This window comes from Elgaria multicarinata, chromosome 1 (assembly GCF_023053635.1).
Source record: "Elgaria multicarinata webbii isolate HBS135686 ecotype San Diego chromosome 1, rElgMul1.1.pri, whole genome shotgun sequence".
Lineage (NCBI taxonomy): Eukaryota > Metazoa > Chordata > Lepidosauria > Squamata > Anguidae > Elgaria > Elgaria multicarinata.
This window is the reverse complement of record NC_086171.1, coordinates 19,957,859-19,976,593: the sequence shown is the minus strand read 5'-3', so window position 1 is coordinate 19,976,593 and position 18,735 is coordinate 19,957,859. Positions and strand designations below refer to the sequence as shown.

General features: G+C 41.2%; 2 protein-coding genes and 1 pseudogene across 5 annotated transcripts in view; all 3 read right to left on the bottom strand.

The window, feature by feature from the left end:
- LOC134397421 (C-C chemokine receptor type 2-like) overlaps positions 1-7,051 on the bottom strand; it is a 10,334-nt gene extending 3,283 nt beyond the window's left edge. Inside the window, exons 1-4 of one of the 4 annotated variants that reach the window (XM_063124047.1) lie at positions 6,954-7,051; positions 6,740-6,796; positions 2,455-2,581; positions 775-905 (exon numbers count right to left, since the gene is read on the bottom strand). In XM_063124047.1, coding sequence (XP_062980117.1) covers positions 775-799 — 25 coding nt within the window. In that variant the 5' untranslated portion in view covers positions 800-905; positions 2,455-2,581; positions 6,740-6,796; positions 6,954-7,051. The remainder of the gene's footprint in view (positions 1-774; positions 906-2,454; positions 2,582-6,739; positions 6,797-6,953) is intronic. The other 3 variants (XM_063124068.1, XM_063124057.1, XM_063124078.1) reach the window with 3 other exon arrangements.
- Positions 7,052-8,724: 1,673 nt separating this feature from the next.
- Positions 8,725-9,994, bottom strand: LOC134413419 (chemokine XC receptor 1-like; annotated as a pseudogene).
- Positions 9,995-13,135: 3,141 nt separating this feature from the next.
- Positions 13,136-15,736, bottom strand: LOC134397412 (C-C chemokine receptor type 1-like). The gene is made up of 2 exons (XM_063124036.1): positions 15,596-15,736; positions 13,136-15,043 (listed from the first exon to the last, which is right to left on the bottom strand). Exon 2 carries the CDS (start codon positions 15,029-15,031, stop codon positions 13,955-13,957), a length of 1,077 nt encoding a protein of 358 aa, XP_062980106.1. The 5' UTR covers positions 15,032-15,043; positions 15,596-15,736; the 3' UTR covers positions 13,136-13,954.
- Positions 15,737-18,735: the final 2,999 nt, after the last annotated feature.

Sequence of the window (18,735 nt, the reverse complement as noted above, 5' to 3'; positions counted from 1 at the left end):
CCATTTAGACCAGGGGTGGAGAACCTTTTCACCAAAGGAAAGAATTCAAACCATCGAGAGAGCTTCAGCTATGGGGCGGTATGTAAATGTAATAATTAAATAAATAATTTTTGGAGAAGCTTTTGGAGGCCAGATTCCAACGGTGAGCGAAGACAAAGGTAAAAGAGGTACGGGTCCAAATACCAGCATGCTTTAGCGTAAACCTTTTATGTAAAAGCTGGGACCAATATTTGGCTGCCAGTGTTTATAGTGCAAGACAATCTGTTGTAAAAACCTTTGCAGGCGTTATTATAACCCTTCGAAAAAGCCTAACAATAAAGAAAAAGGCCAAAATGCATCAGGCTTTTTTCATCAATAAAATTGTTTTCTGTATGTTGATATTATTCTATCCCTTTGAATTCATTTTGGATGCTCACCCACCTTGCACCTGCATTTTTCTTTGGACCAACATGGCTACTTTTATTTTTTGTGTAATCTGGAGAGTACCAAATTTAGTCTTTCGGCTGTGAGATCCTACACTGGAAGAAGATGATCTCATCCCATTGAAGCTCGGGCTTTATTCTTTGAGGGCACATCTCCAACTACCAGGTAAAGCTAACATTTGGCTTCTATTGATTTTTTTACCCACTACACTGTCTGAAATTATCTTATTTATTTATTACATTTATATCCTGCCTTCTTTTCCTCCAAGATGATGTATGTAATCCTCCTCTTCTCAATTTTATCCTCACAACAACCCTGTGAGGTAGGCTGGGCTGAGAGTCTGTGACTTACCCAAAGTCACCCAGTGGGTTTCCATGGCCAATTACAGACTAGAATCCAGATTTCCCGACCCTCAGTCCGACCCTCTAGCCACTATTTAGTTTCTCTCTTCTACTGTTTTCCACCTACCAAAGAACCTTTGCCTAAGGATGAGAGTTAACAATGGGATGTTATCATTTAAAAAATAATGACTCAATCATTGTTCATTTGCTTCTTCTTCCTAGCAATCATTGGGAGGGTCCCAGGTACTACTTGAAACCATCCTAGTACTTTGCAAGCCACTTCCCACCTTAATACTGTAACCAAATGCAGACTCCATGGCTTGAACATCAGCTCCATTTTCCTTCTGCTTCCCCTTTTTCTCTTTGTTTGCCATCTTGCCTGATCAACCAATTGAAATGTGCTATCTTCATGGTGATATGAGGCGAAAGCAAAAGCTCTGTCTGATCTTTTATCTTTGAAAACCACCAAGTGACAAACATGCCGTTATGAAGTCACCCTTCGATTCTGGTCCTTCTCAAGTAATAACGAAAGAAGAGGAGCCATGCTGGATTAGATCAAGGGTCCATTTAGTCCAGCATTATGTCCACACAGTGGCCAACCAGCTCTTGACTAGAAACTCACAAGCAGGGCATAAGGGCAACAGGGCCTGCCCACCTATGTTCCCCAGCAACTGGTGTACATAGCCATACTGCTTATGATACTGGACATACCGCAAAGTATCCGAACTAGTAACCATTGATAGCCTTATCCTCCATGAATTTGTCTAACCCCCTTTTAAAGCCATCCAAATTGGTGGCCATCCCTACATTTTGTGGAATTGAATTCCACAGTTTACCTATGCCCTGTGTAAAGAAGTACCTCTTTTTATCTATCCTGAATCTCACACTATTTAGCTTCATGGGATGACCCCAGGTTCTAATATTACGAGAGAGGGGAAAATGTCTCCCTATCCACTTTCTCCACAACATGAATGAATTTGTACACCTCTATCATGTCTCACCTTTTTTTCTAAACTAAACAATCTTAGCTGTTGTAACGTTCCCTCATAGAGGAGTTGCTCCAGACTCCATCATTTTAATTGCCCTCTTCTGCAGTTTTTCCAACCCTACAATAACAATATCCTTTTTTTAGGTGCAGTGACCAGAACTGTACACAGTATTCCAGGAGTAGTTACACCATAGATTAATATAAGGGCAGTATGACATTGGCAGTATGATGTTGCTGTTTGATGTTGCTCAGTAGTTACCAGGAATAAGGTTGCTCAGTTTTTTCTTTTAAGTTCAGCTTTGGATGTCAGTGTTGTAACTTTCTTTCCCTACCACTTGGAGGTGCCACAATTACATTCTTGACTCTGAAAAGTGCTTTAAGTTCTGATTTAGTGCTGAAATGAATATAATGTGGGTATGCTTCCCCCTTAAACAGCTGCAAGAGCCTCTGGTTTCATCAGACCTGGGGGAGATGGCTTAACCTGTTCTTCCTGTGCTAACTGTATGTCCTATTATCCCTGTATTATGAGATGAAAGGCTCATGATAGCTTCAGGACTGCAATTTAGTTTATGCTAGGCCAGCCGCACCATTAGAATGAGTGAGGAAGCCTCCTCAGACAGCAGATGCTTAAGGGCCATGAAGTACAGGAGGAAAGAGTGTGTTACAGGGCTTGTAGTGCACCCCCTAAGCTAGCTGGCTTACCTCAGGTGCAGTGGAGGTTTTTTTTCCTGTCACTCATGCTGAAGTAAGATTCAAAATGTCGGTCCAGTTGACCTCTATACATGGAATGGAGAGGCACTACCTTGTGTATTTAATTTCTAAACGAATCCTGAAAGTGACAAAGAATCTAGGTTATAATCTTTGGCTATTCTGCAGTTGCTTCCAGACGATGCTTTTATGGTGCCATCGCTCCCATCTCATTCATAGAATTTTATCAGGGATCCAGACAAATGACATCCCCAACTCCTGTCCCACACCTAAAATTGCAGTTCCAGAGTTCTCTGGGGAGAGGGGATGACTATTAAACCAGTTTAAGTTTGCAGTGTAGTCCATTCTAGTCCAATCCCTATCTGTAGGCTGGGCCATTCTGCCTTCAGTCCCCAAGTACCCATCTGCGCAATCAGACCACAATGTTCCACAAGCAGGCAGCAGGTGCACTGCAAGAGCTGACTCAGAATGAGTCATGCAAGAAGAGGGCTGAAGAAGGAGGAAGTACCTCTTCCTCTTCTTCCTGCATGCCCAGATGGAAGAGGAGCATTGCAAGCAGCAGCAATAACGCCATTCTAGAAGCAGGCACGGAGCAGGACAAGCTGCGATCCCTCACATCTCTTTGTTATCCTCGTTGCTGTCGCCCTCACCAGAGCTTCTGGAATACTGCGAGCCTCGCAGCTGCGACTCCAGCTCCAGGGCTGGTGGAGTCAACAGTAGTGTCTGCTGAATCGAGTTACCCATAGTTGCAGCTTGAGAAGTTGCTGGGGGTTATGGGCACTGGGGAACATGCTGATGATGAGACCCGCAAGAACAGTGTCCTAGTGGCTGACGGAGACAGCCAATAAGATGAAGAGGAGATGGCAAAAATCGCAGCCTGTCCCATTCTATGCTGCTGGCTGTCAGATCCTCCTTGTCCTTCTCAATAGTGAAGTGGAACTAATCCTGGTAGTGCTCATAGCCACACACCCCAATGAGAGTCCAAAACCACAGGCAGCTGGGCTGACCCATATCAACAACCCAATTCTAGCCATGTTCATCTCCACCAGGTCATCTGAAAAGCTATTGGGTCTTAATTGTCCATTCAAGACCAAGCCAGCCCCAAATACTTTGCATTTGCAACAGGGATAGCTTCCATCAATATAGTGTTGTTGGGGGAAAATCTATCCAGTGCCCCAGCTACTATTCCTTCTGAGCAGCTAAGCTCAGAGGGAATAGGGGAGCCTGATGGGTAGGTGGGGTGTTGCAGATGATGTCAGCACCCCTGCTAATCAAAAGGTCCTGGTGCTTCAACCCTGTGAGCCCTGGCTTCACTACACCTCACCCTTCTGCTCAAGGCATTGCACAAGTAAAGGCAACTGGGCTTGCTTATGCCTTAGCTCTGCAGGGAAAGCAACACAGTCATCTTGCACCTGAGTGCCAGCAGAAGCCCCACTGGCTCTCTTTGTGTGCAGCAGAGGGAAGAAGAAGTGCCTGAATGACAGCAGTAGCTGCTGCAAACCAAGGCATCTTGGCAATCTTATTCCTTTCCTCTCTCAGCTGGCTGCAATGTCAATCTTAATGCGAAACAGTCAGCAGCTCTGTCTCCTGAACATTGAGGCTCAAAAAGAATACCTGTGAGGGGACCCCCCACTTTTGTATTTTTTTAAAAAACAACAACAAGCACTTTAAAATGGGGCGGGAGGACAGTTTTGTGACCAATGGGCAGTGTGAAGCAGCTAGCTTAGGTGTCTGATTAGGGGGCTAATGAAGGGCAGAAAATTCTTGTACTTTTGCTGCTAGGTACAGGTGGGAGGCGGGGAGAGGTACTCAAGCACACAAACCTAGAGTTAATAAAACCCTGCACTGCAATTTTGTGACTGGATTCACTGCCATGCCACCATTTTGGCCTCCGTAATTTTCAGACTTCTCAAATAGGCCCTGGGGGCAAAAAGTTTCAGCTCCCGTGTTGTAAGGAAAGTCAGTATTATGATGTCCATATTGCTGATTACTTAGGGTGACCAGATGACCAAGAAAACCCTGGAGACCTCTAGGAAAACAGGGATCTCCGGAGCAACCGGGGCTGGGCCCCAGTTTACCAGGGAAAAGGCCTGGAGGATGCATTCCTGGAATTGCGCCAGCATGGGGGTGCACAACCAGTGGCAAAGTATATCCACTTTCCCCCACAGCACAGCTGATCAACAATTTTCTTGGGGCTGGGAGGGGTGAAGTTTTCTCCCAACCCCCAGTGATCTGCTTCCGAGAATGCTGTTTTTCCACCACTGCTAGTGGCGGAAAATGCGAAAGCCTCTCCCAACCCCCAAAAGATCCCTATATCTTAGTGGACAGGGAGAGGAGGTTTAAACCTCCCCATCCCTGTGCGTTGAGATGTGGGGGGGGGGTATGTGTGCACATGCACATGAGTGCCCCTCCCCAGGTCACCCTCATGGCCAAAAAGGGTGTGCACCCCAGCTGTAGCTTGACTGAGAAACCAGAGTAAGGTTACCCAGAAGAGATAAGTGAAGGTTTAATTCTCAGTGGCTGAGATCACCAGAGACAGGCCTCGTTCCTCCCCCCCCCCCCGGTCTTTATTTTTATTATTTTTATGTGTGGAGCGCCACAGATAGAGATTAGAAAATTTAAAAAGCGGGGAGGAACGGCCCTGTTCCTCTCCTCCCCTCCATTTTTTAAAAAACTTTTAAAGGGATCCATGGCGACCAATCAGGGTGCCATGGGCTCTGCTGTCATAAAGTCAATAAAGTCTAGATAAGTGCCCGACTTTTTAGGAGTGGAGTTTCCAGGGTTTGCCCCTGGATGGCTTCGCAATGCCGGCTACATCATGTAGATGACGTGCCGCTACTGCGAAGCAACCCCGGGACAAACCCTTTGTGTAGATGTGCCCATGGTTGCAATTCATTCCTATGGGGAAAAAATAAGCAGTGGTCTTGGAGATATTGCAGGAGTGAGGGCAAAATCTGCCCTCCGCCCCTGACATTGAATGGCCTGTTGTCACTGACAGGAATCCCACAGAAAGGTATGCAGTGAGGCTCTGTACAACACACAGAAACACACTACAACCCCACAGGGATCCCCATAATAAGACCCACCTGACATAATGATGGGCATTTTTCTAGTCCAATAATAATTTCCATCATTACCATTTCTTAGAAAATATCATAAACTTGTTCATACCATGCATTAAAAAACACAGACTTGACTAGTCTGTATATATACACACTAAATCTAAAGAAGAATACACACACACACACACACACACACACACACACACCTAACTTGAAGCTTTTCCTCCGCAGAAACTATGTGTCAAAAAATAACACAAAATCCACATTTAGAGCATCATGTGCAATGCACGTGCCTGCAGCAGTCCGTCATGGCATCTCGGCATGAGTCCACACTATTATGTACATGCACATGTTATACAATATTACACAGAGATGCTTTCCATGTGAAATGGCTCTCGAGGCTCCATATGCACATGAATAAATGACATTGATGTACTTCAGAGATTTCAAGGAGATAGGATAATGCTGTTTTTGCTCTGGGCACACACTAGCACAAACTGGTACGGTTATGATCTCTGATCAATAGATTTATTCTCAGAAATTGCAGTAACTATTTGACTGGAGGCCACAGAGTAGAGAAGCAATGAACGTTTGTGCACAAACTTAAGAACAGCTCTATCATACCTCCTTCAAACCTCTGAAAAACTATTTGCTGCATCCAGCCAAAGATAATTTAAAAAAAACCACTGCAGAATAGACTACTACTATTTGTAAAAGTCAATATTTCCTTTTTAGCATATTTTCAAATGTTAGCCTTTTTATTAGCAGTATTTATTATGCAAAGCTGAATAAGTGTTGATTTTATTTGTTCTCTGTCTTGCTGAATCATAATAAAAGAAAATAAAGGAGGACATATTCCATTTTGGTACTGATTACACCAGGTATTTCTTAGGATTTCTGCCCAGTGTTATAGGGTGAAGGGCTTACCTTTTGGGAGAATCAGAGGATGGAATATTGTTGAAATTTGCTTCCCTAGGCATTTTAATTTAACAATATGAATTCATAATGGGAAAGTGTTCAGTGCTTCATTAATCTTTGATATTCAAGTTTTATGAGATGTAATACTTGCCCCTTTTGCATACTAGGTTGCATGGTAAGTTATTTTCAGGCTTAGAAATTCATGCAGCATTCCTAATCTGTACATAGTTTTTCTGTTGTTTACCTACATACATGAAATAAAGAAACACACAGGCACGCCCAAACTGAAATTGACTTACCAGTTTACAAACTTTTAAGAGATGATGCTGAAAGCTTGATTCTTTGGAACAGGCACACTAAAAAAAAAAGAAAAGAACAGATGCAATTCAGAAAAAAAGAAATATAACCGTTTTGTGAGTTTGCTCAAGTTCTGCAAATTTCTAGTGGACAGAGAAAGAGTGAGTTCCCTTCTTCTAAAAATAATTGTTAGGCAAAAAAAATCTGTTTCCGTACCTCTGCAGAACAGTTTGAAGACTGGAAAGCATCTTACTACTCTCTGGATTTTGTTACCCAATCTTGGGTTTAAGCTGTCAAAACAAACCCACCCAGCCTCAAAACTAGTGATTTATCTCTCATCTCCATATTTTGCTGCTCAATATCTTTATGAAACCATGTGTTTTTCACACAGGAAATGTGTCCTTCTAAAGGCCTTACCACCTTATCTGTGGAGAAGTGAGAACCATATCAAAGGGTTAACACCTGGTGGTTTATTTATTCTGCTCCCAAGAGGTCACAGGGCTGCTTCGATAGGTTTCCAATTCCAGGAAGTCATCCAAATTGATTGGGCTGGTGATGCACAGGAGGACAGGATGCACTGAGCTTTGGCAGTGGAACTGCACCTCTGGCTGGCACAGCTTTTGGATGATGAGATCAACAAATTATTTTAATAAGACAGCCTTCTCCAATTTGGTGCTCTCCAGATGTATTTGACTGCGATTCCCATCACTGGCTATGCTTGCTGGGAATGATGGGACTTTCAGTCCAACACATCTGGAGGGCACCAGGTTGAGGAAAGCTGCCCTAGTAGACCCTCTTATATAAAAGTATGACTTCTTTTTTGGAAGTTCTGTAGGAAAGGGATTTAGAATTTGAGTCCAGATAGCACTTATGTGGGGCAGCTTAGGCCATATTCACACATGCACTTAGTAGTATGGGAACTGCTTGCCTTCAGATGGTAAGAGCAGTTTGACAATAGACCCACTGCCTAGAGGGGTGGTGGGCTATTTCCTCATTGGACATATTCAGTCGGAGGCTGGACTGCCTTCTCTTGGGTTTGTTCCAGCTCTTAAATTTCTTGCATTGAACAGGGAGGTTGGACTAAATGCCTACAAGATCCCCATCCAACTCTGTGTTCACATTGGGAGTGCACACACAACATACTAACTCATACTTAGTGGTTGAGTATGGGTTGTTTATTGAACCATGGGTTAGCATGTTGTCTGAAACCATTTTCTGCAGGGTGGATTGTTAACCATGCAATGTGGTTTGTTAACCCTGAAAAACCCAACAACAAACCATGGATTCTCAAGCTGGCTGAATTGCACAATAGAGCTCATTATTGTCTCACATCTCAGTGGGAGGGCTTGTAATTACAACTTTTGCAAAAGATTCTCAAAATAAAATGACACTCAAATCAAGTATAGAAATTACCATGTATCCATACACAACCAAGATTATTCAGGATAGGCGGCATTCTCTGTCCTCTTCTTGGTCCTTCTGTGCTTTCCTACCAGACAGCCACTCCCACCCAAATCCTCTCTGGCAAAGCAATGGAAAAATTGTCATGAGTATTTATCCCCATCCCATCCCCTTAAGGTTGGCTGTGCCATTCAGGTTCTTGCTCTGAGCTTTTGCATCAGTACACGGAAGCATCCTCATACGGGCCCATATGTGAAGAAGGCATTCTAGGGCTAGAAAATTCTAGGCCACCCATTCACAGAATTGGATTTGGGGGTGGGGGTGTCCAAATTTGCACAAATTTGTGTTAGCACAAATGCAAACTAGTATGGAAATGTGCAAATCCCCCCCCCCCCCACAAATGCTTTAGCCTGTGGGGGAGATGTGCTTATTTGGCCAGAGGTTTTTTTGGCCATATTTATCTACAATGAAAAATGTGCACAATTCATGGAGGTTAAAAAAAAGTTCTACAAGTCAGCAGCATCCATGTGTCAGATTCATAAAAATCCAAATTCATTTTGTTCCATTGTGGATTCCTCCAAAATCCCTAACTATAGATAATTTCAGGGACCACAGCTAAGATGCTGCTGGTCCAAATCGCCATGCTCACTAACATGCTACATGCTCCTTATCTAAGTTCTCAATGTTGACAAGGGATCTGCCAGCCAGGTGCCAGAGGATAGTCGTGATGGTTAAAAAGATCACACCACCATAGTAGCTGATACAGAAGATGGCACTCACAGCCTCTCAGAGAAAATCCCCCCAAATTCATCCATGCTAATGGTACACAATCCAGAAAGGCAGCTTGAAAGAAAAGGCCAAATCAGTAATGCAAAGGTTCAAGATGAAGTTTGTTAAGGATGAAAAGTTACTGCATTTGAGCATGAGCCACAAGACAAGGCTATTTCCTAGCAGACTGAGGGCGGGGGGGGGGGGGGGGAATCAGCAAGCACAAAATGCTGGTAAACATGGCACTAAATCTGGATATGTCATTCATATTACACCAGCTAGATAAGATTGGGTCACTATTATATGTTATATGTTGTATTTGTGAACTGCTTAAGCACACAGCCTGTCGGTTCCAATTTGTATAGCTTCTGTGACTGGGGGGGGGGGGGGGAACATTCTGATTGGAAGTGGTTAAGTTACTTTTCGTAAGTAGCTATTGCTACGGTAAAGGCTGTCTGGTAAGAAACAGCCCACTTTGCATACATAAAAGCCTGCGTTTCTCAATAAGTAAGCACAAGCCTGTTAAAGCCCTGACTAATTCCTCTAGGGGGCGGTCCAAGCAGCCCAAGAGGCTGCAAGGACAGAACAGGGTGGGGGAGGAAGAGCGCGCACACACACACACACACACACACACACACACACACACACACACACACACACACACACACACACCCCCTCAGCCCCCTCTTTACAGTGAGGTAAGCACTGAAGCCCTGCCTGCACCCTCAACATCCCAACAAAAGCAGCAGAAAAGCAACTGCCTCTTTCTTAGGGAAATGAAGAGTTTGTGAGAGGGCATTTAGGGTTTCAGTACAGCACTGCTTACAACTCCCAAGCAGGTGAACAGACTAGGGTTATCGAGAAGTTCAACCTGATTAGTGGCAGCTTATCGGTCATTCCTTTTCCTGGGAAACTCATAAAGAAGGCTAAAGCAAGGAGCAACTCCTAAAATTGAAATTGGTTTCAGTTCTTCCTGTTCTGTTTTGTGTAGCTCTAGTGTTGGATAACATCTTTTTGCTAGTTTTGGGGCCACAGTTTGCATGTTTGCTTTCTTTTGGAGAGAAGAAAGAATTTCTTACTTTGACCATGAGCAGATCTACACATCGTTGTGAAGGCGCTTCAGTGCGCCTTTTTTAAGTACGTACCTAAATGAGGTGCCTCTTTCTTTACTGCCTCATGCGCCTTTTCTTTCGTTTCGTTTCATCAGAGCGGTTCACACTTCTGTCCCTTCCGTCCCTTGTGGGCATTTCTTAGAGGCTGGCTTTGGGGGATGCTTGTGACGTTCTCCCTTGCTCCCCCCCCTTTTAAAAAACTTTTCTCAAATCCCAGAATTCCCTGTTTGGGTTGTTGTGCTCGTTGAAGTGTGCTTGGCAATGGAGCTAGTTCTTCTTTGTCGCACAGTCTATCTTGGCGATTATCGAAAGGTAATTTTTTCCCCTTCTAAGCTAAATTGGATGCACACGTGAAAATGGCATTCCATTTTCCTCAGTCGTTCCCTCTTTTGCCTTTCCCATTTTTAATTTTTTTTAATAGTTAATATGGATGCGCATATGTGCATATTCGTTTAATCTGCTGTTTACAGAACGGCGGCTAGTGTGCGTATAGTCTATAGCCAACCCACTCATGGATTCCTTAGAGGTAGCTCATATGACATCGTCTGCCTTTCGCACGCCTTCTGCCCCTTCTGGTCTTCCTTGCACCGCAAGAAAACCCAGAAAAACTATGAATTTTTTTCAAACTGAAGTTGCTGCTCTTTCCTGCTGTGTGTGGGAGAAGCAGCGTGTTCACAACGAGGGACTGAATGGCCCTTGTGCACCTTGTTTACTTCCTGTTTGAAAACAGGAAGTAACTCAGTGTCCACAGAGAAGTGAGGGTAGCCAGCATTAGCCAGTGTTTCTTCCAAGGTGTGATGGAGCTTATAGGCACTGCCTGTAACTCTAGGAAGTTTGTCCAGCTCCAGTTTCCTCCATATACCTACACTTACCAGGGTGGATAAAAATCAATGATTTTTTTTTAAAAAAAAATCAAATCTGGTTTTTTTTTTATTTAAATTGGATTTTTTTTTAATAAAATGCTTTTTGAGGAAAAATCTATCTAAAGATATTTTTCTATTTAAGATACATTATAGTCCAAAGGTTATTTGTCATGAAATAAGGATATACAGCCTCATGCTACATAATTAGTTTTTAATGATGTAGCATGAGGCTGTATATTCATGCAATGTTTAAATTTTTTGGTAAATGAATTCCATTAATCCATTCACAATGTCATGCTCTTCCAGAGGTTTCTGTTATTGGGCAATTTTTCTATCTAGAAGATATTATCACAGATGCTTGGTTTTGCAGTTCACAAAACTGTGAATTTGTGTCTGCAGAGATCACAATCCCATTGTTCCTTTGCAAATCTATGTACACAGAATCAACCCCTTACCTCTTAAGTGCTAAGTTTCAAAAAATTCAATGAATAGAGTGCCCTTTGGGGGGGGGAGTCACATGATTAAATCGAGTATTTCTGAGTAGTGATTTAAATCAAATCCACCCTGACACTTACTGAAGCTTACTTATACTCACCCCAAATTCCAGAATATGTAAAGATCTCCTAACATTTCTTATCATGAGCCCTGTATTGTGAGGGGATATTACATTTTATCCAACATTTGATTTGGGGTGCTTTCAGAGAGACCAATCAAAAACAATTCTGTTTTTCCTTCCTTAATGGATTTTTTTGTGGTAAGAAAAGAAGATGAAAGAAGGGGTAGGAAAATAAGGGGTAAGAAAAAGCTACAAAAGGAAGTCAAATAGAAGTCTACTTCCCCAACTTTTTTACAATTGCTGACAAACTGAGGGGGGATCTACACTACTGCTTTTAAAGCACTTTAAAGCACTTTGAAAACGTTTTGAAACCTGTATATGCAGTGTGTCCTGGGCCTGAACAGTTGTCAAAACTGTTGTAAAGCGCTTTAAAGCAGTAGTGTAGATCCCCCCCTGAGTGAAGAATTCTGCAGTTTCAGATTTTTTAAATATGTAGCCTTAGTGTAAGAATATATCAGTTGATTAAAAAAGCAGAATGTCTCCATTGCTTGCATGTATGGGGGATATAGGTGTTCCCTGAGGAACTAATAAACAAACCACCTTCTGAAAGGTAGTACAGAGATCAGTAACACTAATAGTTTTCAAACATAGATTAGAGAAACTGAGGATCCTCACCTATAATGACACTAACCATTGATATGTTGAGGTTTTATATGATTGAGGTTTATGGGAGATTTTCCAACCTCATTAGTTATTGCACAGACTAGGCTTCTGGCCAATAACTTTGTAGCAGAGTATTACAGCGGTTTCCAGCAGAGTCAGCAAAGACACAGATTAAGACTGAGATTTTCAATAGGTTTAAACAAACCTTTACTGGCATATAAAAATATAATTTAGTTATGGCAATCACAGATACAAATACTTACATACGGTCAGTCAATACAGCTCTGATACATCTCTTAGTGGTTCATTTTGAGTGATAGAGTGAGTGATACATGTACATGGAAATACATTTGCTTTTATAGACTACCTGTACAATGATGCAACTTCTTGCAACCCTTAATTGAAGACAATCAGTTTACCAATTATTCAATTATGACATCAAGGTCCAGGTGTAAAGTTGACCTTTAAGTTTTCTGCTGAGTCTTCTGTTTCTTCCAGCTCCTCAGCAATTAGCAAATCAATGGAAACATAACCAGGATCCGTTCCAGGATTCCAACATGATAAAGCGTTTATACCAGACTAACTGTGAAGGTTCCTGGAAAAGATAGTTTCATGAATTGTTTCAAATTTCTCTATGTTTAAACATTTTGTAAGTCGCCTTGTTCTGTTTTTTTGTTTTAGAAAGGCATCTAACAAATGTTTAATAATATGTCTCCAATGATCACTTCATCCACAGGAAGACAAAGTTAAGTAAATGCTGACGCTTGAACTTGTCAGCCTTTGAAGAAGGACTGAGTGTATAACGCCATTCATTATCCAGTCCCAGTGCCAGATTTAGGAACAGGCCAAGTAAGCCAATAAGAGGGGCCCTAAATGTGTTGGTGATAACTAAGATGTAAGGTAACTAAAACAAAATCACTTTACCTTAAATATGTTGGCAAGTCTGGTGTGACTTACAGTAGAATTGACTTATATAGAGAAAGCATGGCAACACAACATTTAGTATTGGAGGCAATAAATGCAAGCTAGAGCCAGTTTAGAAGTTCAAATCAATTTACTTTATTAGTGCTTTTATACCCATCCACAGAGAAGGCTAACTAACACTGTTTAACTCCAAGCACCCACTAATGCTGGGTAGTACCCTTTCATGTATTACAATATAATTCACATTTTCTCTTTATTTTTTGGGTATAGGTCCTCTGTATCTTGATATGGCTTTAGGGCCTCAGCATCTAGTCCTGTCCAGTCCTCACCAAATCCAGAGTCTAACATCCTTATCAATGCTCCTGATGATCCAGCTTCAAATGTTCTATACCGATTACATATCCAGAAGACACGTCAGCGGTGAGCTTCCTGAGTTTCAGAGTACTTCGATTCAATGTCTGCATCTTATATTTAGAAAGATACTCTAAAGCACATTTAATTTCCAAAGCTAGAGTTTGGTATTTATTTATACATACATACATACATGTGTGCATGCTCAGTAGTTTCCCCAGGATATGTGTGAGAGATTTTGCAACATATATTAGAGTAGGTATTGGGGAATGGGGTTGTTCAGAATATGGCCAGATCTCCCTCAAGCAGGATATAACACTGGATATAACATTGGCCCCAACAGTTGTCAATACCGTTATAAAGTGTAGATCCTGCCTGTGTCTGTTGTAATCTTCCTTTTCTCTTCTCTTGGCAGTTCTTAGGAGGAAGGGGCTTCCCTCCAAAGTTCATAGGTTCCTCAAATGCATTCACTTTATTGTCTTTCTCTCCCTTTTAGCAATCTGGTGTAACTCAGTCACACTAATAATGAAAACTGTTCAAGAAAAGAAGACATAAACACACAGAGAGCTGGAAAGCACTTCACAAACCAGTAGAAATATCATGCTCTGTTGTACTTATAGAGGTCGAAGTAGTCCGTTCTAAATAAGGACGATCCCGACCTGGACAGAGCTTACACAAGTAAACTGATATATGCTTTTGGAAAAGTATTAGGAGATATTTCCTGAATTTTTCCCCCACAAAGGCATAGATCACAGGGTTGAGACAGCAGTGGACCATGGAAATGATTTCTGTCACGTCGACAGCTACATCTAGATAGGAACTACCATTGTTCAAGCTACCAGACAACATTGAATTTTGATAGGTGTGCAGCAAATTGACTATGTTGTATGGCATCCATAAGATGAAATACACAATCATGATTACAAAAATAAGCCTGACAGCCTTCTGCTTTCTCACATTCCTACTCTTAGTCAAAACCATTATAATCTGAACATAGCAGAAGACCATAATGACCCATGGAATGGCTATGCCCAAAATGAACATCATTAAAGTTACAACTTGCTTCCATTCTCTTTCCTTTCCATTGGGATAAAGAGAGCGGCATTTGATGTTGCCCTCATATTCCTCTTGAACACGTTTAAAAACGAATGCTGGTACAGAGGCTAAAAACGCCACAAGCCACGTGACGATGCTTGAGAAAGCGCCGTGGAAGACTGTCCTAGCTCTCAGTGCAAACACTGCATGAACAATTGCCAAGTACCGGTCGATGGTCAAAAGGATGATGAAGAAGCTTCCACTGTAGAAGCCTACACGATAGATTCCATAGAGGATTTTGCACATGGCATCTCCATACATCCACCTGGAGACTGTTGCATTATACGCCCAAAATGGAAGCGAGAAAATGAAAAGCAAGTCAGAGATTGCTAAATTGAGCAAGTAGATATCGGTCATGCTCTTGAGTTTCTTGAATCGGATGAGGATCAGCACAACCAAAGCATTGCCCACCAGGCCAAATATGAACACCAAAGAGTAAAGTGGTGGCACAAATTTGGAAATGAATGCTGTGACATGTTTGTTTTGGAATGGTGTTACTATTCCAGTGTAGTCAAAACTTGTGCTTTCCTCAACATCTGGCATCCAAGTAGTAGTGTCCATCTTCCTTTTTCCCTGGGGAAGAATAATTTATGAACATGATCGAGAATATCATCACAGCAAAACAAAACCCTCAACCTGTATTCGAACATGTAAATATTCTTTAAAATCAGTGATAATGTAATGCTGAATATTTTGTCTGCTCATGGGGATTGCCCAACAGGAGAAATACTGCCAAGAAAGATGAAAACACTGACAAAAATGAGAAACAAATGAATATTAACATATATGGTCTGATCACCTTCTTCCCCTGAATGCCTTCCCAGGTATAGATGGGGCACATATTACTGGAAAGGTGAGGAAGTTAATACACTGTGTTTGGAGACACAGTGTATTAGTTTAGAGCAGGTCCATTGAAACCAATGGGGCTTAAGCACTTTACCAGCACAAACGTACATATATTTACTCATAAGTAAGTCCCATTGTGTTCAACAGGTACATAAGATTGCAACCTATATTTCATTTACACACCAAACATACTGTAAAATGGAATTTTTGTAAATGAAAAATAGATTTTTGCGGTAGTCAAGGCATGTTTTTTATAGTTTCAATGTTAGTGCCACTTACCTTATAATTGGTAAACTGCGGCACCGAAAGTGAGAACTCAAGGGCTTTGGTACCAAAACCTCTCCTGGATCCTGAAACAGTCTGGTAATTCAAGTATAAATCGAATCACTGAACGGAGATGTGTAGACCTTGGAGCAGCAGTTCAAGAAATACCCCAAACTGTTTTTCGGTTTTCTCAGAAACCATACTATAAAAAATAATAAGCAGTTGGGTGTGTATAAGATAAGCAGTTGTGGAAACAGGCTGGCCACAAGTTACTGATATAAAAACATACTTTCGACAGTTTCAGAAGAAGAGAGGAATTTGACTCAACTCAAGCTTGGAGGGAGGCCTTTTCTGTGGTGGCCCCCAATTATGGAACGATCTCCCCGATGAGGCCCGCCTGGCGCCAACATTGTTATCTTTTTGGCGCCAGATTAAGACTTTCCTTTTCTCCCAAGCATTTAACAGAATATGTTGAGTTAACTGACTCCAAAACGAGCTTTGGCCTGGCTGAGTGTTTAAAAATTGTTTTAAATGTTAGCTGTTTTTGTTTTTAAATTTTGTATACTAATTTTAATGTTCAGTCTTTTTAATCTAATCTTTTTAATCTTTGTAAACCTTCCGGAGAGCTTTGGCTATGAATATATTATACACTAGCCAAACAGGCTTTGGCACACAGGATTGAGAAACAAGTCAGACACATGATAAAGCAATGATTCAAATAAGTCAATAATAGCAACATACATACATGCTATTATTGTAGGTTTGCAAGGAAGAAGTAACAAGCGGCGGGGGGGGGACTTAACTTCTTCCCCTACTATGTCCTCCCTCCCCACCAGCCAACTACCCCCCCCCCAGTGAAACTCTGAAACTGGGGTGCATGTGTGTGATGAGGTGAGGTGAAAATGAGCAGGAAGGAATATATATAACTGAACATCTGTTGGGTTATTGTGCCAGAACTTTTCTCTCTCTCTGGAACTCTGTTTGTGCTCAGAAACAAACACACATCACGCAGGTCTTACACAGCAGAGCTGGTTTATTTCCTTCAGGCTTCTGTGCAGTCCAATTCAGATCAGTTCAGATCAGCACACTGAGGCATACACAGAGAGCAGTGATCAGAGAGCAGTGATCAGTAAGCAGTGATCAGTTCCATTTTACACAGGTGAGAAACTATATACAGATCTACACAATTCTTATCTACATTACATACAGCTGTGATGAGGCTAACTTAGAATCTTGGCAAGGTTCCCAGAACAGCCTCTATCTCAAGGTAATTACCCACAGATAGTCTTTCTCTGTTTAACCCTGAGATAGCCATACACACACAATTTTAATGACTAAGCAAGTATTTCTTTTCATATACTTAACAGTCCTCCTCTTGCGCATGTTGTTTAAATTGTGTTACAATCTGAGACCCAGCTTTAAAAGCATCTCTTTGTGTTTTACCATTGATACTGGTTTTGTGAATAAATCAGCCAACATCATTTCAGATGGACAATATTCAAGCTTAATCCAGCCCTTCTGAATTATATCTTTCACATGAGAATAACGAACATCCACATGTTTAGTTCTTGGTTTACACTTTTCAGATGTAGCCATACTAATACATGCCTGATTATCCTCAAATATGGTTACTGGTGTCTCAATTTCCAACCTTAGATCAGCAAATAATTGTTTATACCACTCAATCTCATTACAAGCCAGAGATAAACTGATATATTCTGCTTCTGCACTAGAGGTTGCTACACAATTTTGTTTTCTTGTATACCAATCAATCAAAGATTGATTGTAAAAGAATGCTGCTCCACTGGTAGACTTTCTGTCAATTGCGTTAGCCCAGTCAGCATCTGCATAAACACAGAAATTTCCATCTTTGTGTGTAGATATTTCCAATTTGTGATTGATTGTACCTTTTAGATATCTCAATACACGTTTTACAGCTGTCCAATCAGTTACAGAAGGTTTTGTCATTTTTCTGCTTAAAAGATTTACAGCAAATGTAATATCTGGTCTACTTAGGTTTGCTAGATAAAGTAAACTTCCAATCACACTCTGATATTTCTGTATGTCTTCCATTTCAGTACTGTCTGTCTGACTTTGAAAATCAGTGACCATAGGAGTGGCAACAATTTTACAATTCTCCATGCTGTGTTCTTCCAGCAATTTTTTAATTTTGCCACTTTGTTCAATCAGAAATGACCCTGTGTTAGAATCTTTTGAAATTTGCATTCCCAAATAACTTTTCACTGAACCAAGGTCTTTTAACTCAAAATGTCTTTGCAGCTGGTTTACAAATGTGTTTTTCTGTTCTTCTTCATTAAAAACCAGTAACAAATCATCTACATAAATCAGCAAATACACTACATTTGAACCATCCTGTTTTGTGTACAAACAATGATCAGCTTTGCTTTGTTTAAAACCCATTTTGATCAATACATTGTCCAGTTTCTTATTCCAACACCTTGCTGCTTGCCTCAAACCATATATGGATTTTTTCAATTTACAAACTAACCCTGGATTTTTAACAAAACCTTTTGGTTGAGTCATGTAAATTTCCTCAGTTAAATCTCCATATAAGAAAGCTGTTTTGATGTCAAAATGAAATACATTCAATTGTTTTTCTGCTGCAATTTTTAACAAAAGTTTTACACTTGAGTATTTTGTTGTAGGTGCATAAACTTCTTCAAAATCTATTAGATATTTTTGAGCAAATCCTCTTGCTACCAATCTTGCTCTGTAACGTTCCACCTGTCCTTTCTCATTTTGTTTTACTTTGAATACCCATTTACAGGTAATGGCTTTACGACCTTCAGGTAAAGGTACTAGCTCCCACGTTTCATTTTTTTCCATTGCTCTGATTTCCTCTGACATTGCTTCATGCCAGCCCTGAGCTTCTGTAGGTTCCATTTCCTGAATTTCCTCAAATGAAGTAGGTTCATAGGCTATTAGTAAAGCTCTATGAGAAACCTGTTTGCTTTGGTATTCATCTGAATAGCGAATTGGAGCTTTGCGTTCCCTTTCTGATCGTCTTGGCATAGTTACAGGCATAGTTTCCTCCTTTACAGTTTCTTCCCCCTCCCTCTCTTGCTGAGATTGTTCAGGAATTTCTTCTGTTTCTACAGCTTTCTGTTCTACAGGCAAACTTACATACTGTTTTG